This window comes from Castanea sativa, chromosome 1 (assembly GCF_040712315.1).
Source record: "Castanea sativa cultivar Marrone di Chiusa Pesio chromosome 1, ASM4071231v1".
NCBI lineage: Eukaryota > Viridiplantae > Streptophyta > Magnoliopsida > Fagales > Fagaceae > Castanea > Castanea sativa.
In genome coordinates, this window is record NC_134013.1 from 38,297,366 (window position 1) to 38,303,062 (window position 5,697).

At 30.6% G+C, this 5,697-nt stretch overlaps 1 protein-coding gene across 1 annotated transcript; it reads left to right on the forward strand.

The window, feature by feature from the left end:
* Nucleotides 1-351: 351 nt before the first annotated feature.
* On the forward strand, nt 352-4,482 carry LOC142637454 (inositol oxygenase 4-like). The gene is made up of 11 exons (XM_075811729.1): nt 352-511; nt 627-795; nt 924-1,005; nt 1,143-1,347; nt 2,540-2,599; nt 2,683-2,735; nt 2,827-2,949; nt 3,085-3,154; nt 3,256-3,334; nt 3,426-3,507; nt 4,290-4,482. Exons 1-11 carry the CDS (start codon nt 481-483, stop codon nt 4,314-4,316), a joined length of 981 nt encoding a protein of 326 aa, XP_075667844.1. The 5' UTR covers nt 352-480; the 3' UTR covers nt 4,317-4,482.
* Nucleotides 4,483-5,697: the final 1,215 nt, after the last annotated feature.

Consider the following 5,697-nt stretch of genomic DNA (forward strand, 5'->3'; position numbering starts at 1 on the left):
TCAAAAAAAATAAAATAAAACTTACTTTCTTATCAAAAAAATATATGATAAAACTTAATTTGACACGGGCCAAATTGTCAACTATTGAATTTGAATAATTTTCTTTTTAAATAAAGATATATAATTTGAAGGTGACTCTAACTCATCACAATGAAATTTGATTGAATGTGATTTGCACGCGCAGAAATTTGGGTGCATCTTAAAATTATTTACGCATGTTTTGGATTCTTTTGAACGCTTCTTTCGGAATTATTGGATAAAATAGTAAGAGAACTAGATTTTCAGTTCAGGACTTCAGTTAAGGACTCCAAGGTTTTCAATATAGCAGACAAGGACTTTTTTATTTGACTATAAATACTCACATTCAAGACGTGTTTAACTACAGCCATTTATACCCTTTTCAGTGATTCTATTCCTTTGGTTTTTTGTTTTTTTGTTTTTTAAGTTATATACTTATATTGCTTCAATTTTGGAGGCACAATGACCATCCTCATTGAGCAACCACAGCTTGGTACCATTCTTTTCTTCTTCTTCTTTTATTATTATTATTTTTTATTTCTTGATCATTGGGTCTCATCGCACTGGTTCTAAATTCTAATTTTGTGTTTGTTACCTTTGTTTGTCAGAATCACAAGCGGAGGACCAGAAGTTTTCTTCTGAAACCAATGAATTGGTATTAGATGGTGGATTTGTGATGCCTAAAACCGAATCAAACAATGGATTGGTAGCCGAAGAACTTGTTTCAAGCAATGAATTCATGGCACCAGAAATTAATTCTTTTGGCCGCTCATTCAGGTCCTTTTAAAAAAAAAAAATTATGATCCTTTTCAAAGATTTACTTTTTCTTTTCATAAAAAAAGTTTCTTTTTATTTGGTCTTCATTGAATGAAATCTAACATGGAATTATGGATAATGCTTGACAGAGATTATGATGCAGAAAGTGAGAGGCAAAAGAGTGTGGAGGAATTCTATCGCTTGCAACATATTAACCAAACATATGATTTTGTAAGCAAAAAACATCCAAGGAACTATATACATGTTTAAATTAACCACAAAATGTATAAGATGCCAAAGAAAAAGGCCTAGTATATATAGCACATTTAATGTACATTTAGCTGACATATCTTTGGATACAATTATAGGTGAAGAGAATGAGGGAGGAGTATGGGAAATTGAATAGAGTAGAGATGAGCATATGGGAATGTTGTGAACTCCTCAATGAGGTTGTGGATGAAAGTGATCCGGACTTGGATGAACCTCAAATCATGCACTTGCTACAATCAGCTGAAGCAATCAGAAAAGATTATCCCGATGAAGACTGGTTGCACTTGACTGCTCTTATTCATGGTACATACCTCATTAAAATTATTTTGTTCTATTCTAAAAATTATTTTGTTGTGTGTAGTATAACTTGCTCTACCAACTTTTAAAAATTACCATAGCTTTTGAGTGGATTGTGGTGTGCCTTTGTGTTAGAATTCCTCTCTTTCTTGTGTGTGTGTGTTTGTTTCTCAAAAGGAACACATGGACGGGCCCAAGGGGCACGGCCCTGGGTCCAAAATTTTCTTTTTTTTGTTATAATATTTTTTTATTTTTGTAGTTAGCCCATTCCAAAATCTTAAGCCTCTTTTTTTCACAACAAGCCTAGCTAACCTTACCCAAATAATAACCATTCAACTAAAAAATGTAACAAATATAATAAAAATATTCACAATATTATTTGTATTTTAGCCACAAAAAAAAAAAAAAAACTATTTTCCACCACAGAACCAAAAAATCATGTGTTATTGGAGAAGTTAAAACTAAATTTTTTGCAATTACAGTAAACGGATAACTGTAGCAAGTTGTTGAAAATAAAATACAATATTTTATTAAAATTATGTCTTCCTTCAATTAAAAAACTCAAATTCTTTTGCTTTCTTTATTACTTTAATAAATTATATATATTATTTTAAATGATGTTAAAAAAAATAAAACATTTGATATTGGGTGTATTGCAAAGTGGGGTGGTAAAATAGATAAAATAACTTTTTTAGGTGCTAAAAACTAAAATTTTTAGCACCACCAATGTGAATGCTCTAACTTCAACAAAAATATAATAAAAAAATCCTAGCTAGTCTAATATATATATATATATATTTTTTTTTTTTTGAAAGCTAGCCAGTGTAGTATTAAAACAAGACATTATTTTGTTTTTGTTTGTCTTTGTTAGTAAATATTACATTATTTAGAAACAACGATTTTAAGTATTTATAATTTTTTAATACTATATGGATGCCTATTTTGAGTTTTCTTTTTCTTTATACTCCGCCCCCGCTAGCTTAAAATCCTAGATCCGTCCATGAAGGAACATGATATTATCAAAGTTTATATGTTTGACCTGTCCCCATGAAGTGCGTCCCACCCAATCTAAACATTATTAATTTGTTTAGCTCTTATTGCTAAATATATAATTTGTGATACATAACAAAGTATAAAAATCAAGAACAATGACAAAAAGAAAGGTGAATAAATTAACTCTATTGTTGTATGGTTTCAGATCTTGGAAAAGTTCTCCTTCTTCCTAGCTTTGGAGGGCTTCCTCAATGGGCTGTTGTTGGTGAGTGAAATGTCAATTTTCTTTTCTTTTCTCCCATTGGGTTTAGAGTAAATATAATTGAAATTGAAATTTCAATCTTGCAGGAGACACATTTCCTCTTGGTTGCGCTTTTGATGAAGGAAACGTGCACCACAAGGTCCTTTAAAAAACTGAACTATAGTAGTAGTAGCACAATCTAGATAAGGTTTTTAATCAAAGTACTGAGAAAAAATCCTTTTATATTGAAGTATTTCAAGGAAAATCCTGATTACAACAACCCTGCTTACAATACCAAGTATGGAATTTATTCTGAAGGATGCGGACTAGACAATGTGATGATATCATGGGGGCACGATGACTATATGTACTTGGTATGAATGTAGCCTCTCTCTTTTTCTTTTTTCTTTTTTCTTTTTTTACATATTTGTAAAACTTAATTTTGAATAATAAACTTCTACTGCTAAAAAAAAACAATTTGATTAACTGGTATTTGTAAACTACTACAGGTGGCTAAGGAAAATAGGACAACTCTACCTCCGGCAGCATTATTCATTATCCGATACCACTCATTTTATCGTAAGAATTATCTTCCAAGCTTCTTAATTGTGCAAATTGTTAATTCTCTTAGCTAGTCAATCATAATAATTAATCTTACTTCCTTTGATATATTATTGCAGCTTTCCATACAGTTGGAGCATATAAGCACCTAATGAATGAGGAGGACACTAAGAATTTAAAGTGGCTTAAAATATTCAAGTAAGCTTTTTGTTCGTTTTCACCAGATTATTCCATATCTTATTGCTTAAACCAGACTAATCATATGTGTTGTACTTTGTAACATATAAAGCAAGTATGACCTGTACAGTAAGAGCAAAGAGATGATCGATGTTGAAAATGTCAAGCCATACTATCTGTCTCTCATTGATAAGGTAAGATTTTCACTTTCAATTTTTTTTTTTGTACAGTATTTTTGTTTTCTAAAAAGCTTAAAACCACACTTGTTACTTACAAGTGTTTGTTTATATAGAAGTTGGACCCACACATATAATAGCGAGAGATATAGAATACGTTTGGATCCAGCTTCTTTTAGCTGCGTCCACGTTTTTTTTTTTTTTTTTTTTTTCAACGTGTGTTTGTTATTGTTCATTGGCCATGAACAGTGATTTTAGGCCAATGAACAGTAACTTCTGGAATGAACAGTATTTTTTACCCCTTTAAAAATTATTTTGCTATAGTGTTTTCAGTTTTCAGTAATAAGTTCTATCCAAACGGACTCATAGAATGGGTTTGGATTAGTCTACGTTTTGCGTTTGCCATTTCGCGTTTTCAGCTTTTTTTTTTTTTTTTTTTTCTTCCCAGCCGCAGTTTTTGACCAAGTCTTCTATGAACAGTGCATTCGTGCATTGTTTATAGATCCACAAATTTCGCTTTTCAGTCACTTTTTCATTAAAAATGGGTCCCGCGGTACTATTCACACATTTTAAAATTATTTTGCTACAGTGTTTTCAGTTTTCAGTTTTCATTTTTCAATAATAAGTTCTATCCAAACAGACCCATAAGCTTCTCTTTTTCTTTTCTTTTTGGGAAACGAGATAAATAAAAGCTTAATTACAAATTTAGAACCATTCCTTCTATAAATAAAATAAAAAATAAAAATAAAAAAGTTTATAACCATCGCGTTCACTTTCTAAATTGAAAATTTTTGTTACAGTATTTCCCAGCAAAGCTCAGATGGTGAACATTGGAGTTTTGTTACCAATGGATCAAGGAATGGCTACTTGGCGTGACTGAGTGATGATATTCTAGTGTAAAATGAAAATGTGATGTGTTCCATTCTCTGTTTCTAATTGACGCTAAGTTGGCGTGCTGTTTATGAATAATTTATTATATTCCTTCTTTGTTCATTTCAGTCATATTATTAATAATTAGTTCTACTTAATAAAAATTTTTTATGGCTTTCATCCGTAATCAATTAGCTCTGATGTGCTATTGAATCTCCTGATTCTTCCAAAGGTTAATTTTTTTTTTTTTGAGAAAAAATAAATAAAAATAAAAATAAAAAGTAGGAAAAGAGTGTGATTTCACAAATATGTCAATAATGCAAAGTTAGGCTCTACATAAGTTTTGCTTAATCCAAATATGTAACCAAGCCATTAAAAAGTGTGACAATTGATGGCCAGGTCTCAGAACAAGAGAACAAATTTTTAGAGGAAACACGGGGATAAAAAAGCAAAAAAAAAAAAAAAAACTCGTCGGGGTTTCATTCAAAAATATCACGAATTGCACATTTAAAAGTAAAAGAACCTAATGCAACCAAGCTTAAGACTGAACTGCTTAGAGACCCGGGGGGGTATGTACAAGCTAGGATTTCTATTAACAGGGTCAAAGTATTCAACCAAATTTTTTTATGACCATTTTTTTTTTAAAAGAGAATCTAACTCACAGCGTTTGCCCTTCAACCATCAGAGACAAAGTTGTCAAAATCAAAATCCTATATATATCGTGGGAAGTAGGTGGGTTTGTGGACTGTAAGATTAGATTATGGATTATAAGATCTTACAGTATTTGAGAGAAAAAAAAAAAACACACATACACACACACACATTGGTATATTAAATAATCACATGATTATACATTCATTCATAAAATAAATAAAAAATTGCTTTTATTATTTGATGTAATTATCATAAATTACTACATCTATCAGAGACAAAGTTGTCAAAATCAAGATCCTATATATATCGTGAGAAGTAGGTGGGTTTGTGGACTATAAGATCATATTATGGATTATAAGATCCTACAGTATTTGAAAGAAAAAAAAACACATTGGTATGTTAAATAATCACATGATTATACATTCATTCATAAAAATAAAAAATTTGCTTTTATTATTTGATGTAATTACCATAAATCACTACATCTACTTGTAAGTATCATTTAAAGAAGCTAAAAACCTCAAAACGTGACACCCTACTCTCCACCCATATTCTCATTCTCACCTACCACTACTATTCGTTCTCTCTTTCTCTAATGTTACTTTCCTTTATCTCCCTCTTCTACTATTCACTCTCTTCTTTATTTCAACTCAGACTTTCTAGCTACGAATTATAAATCCTCAA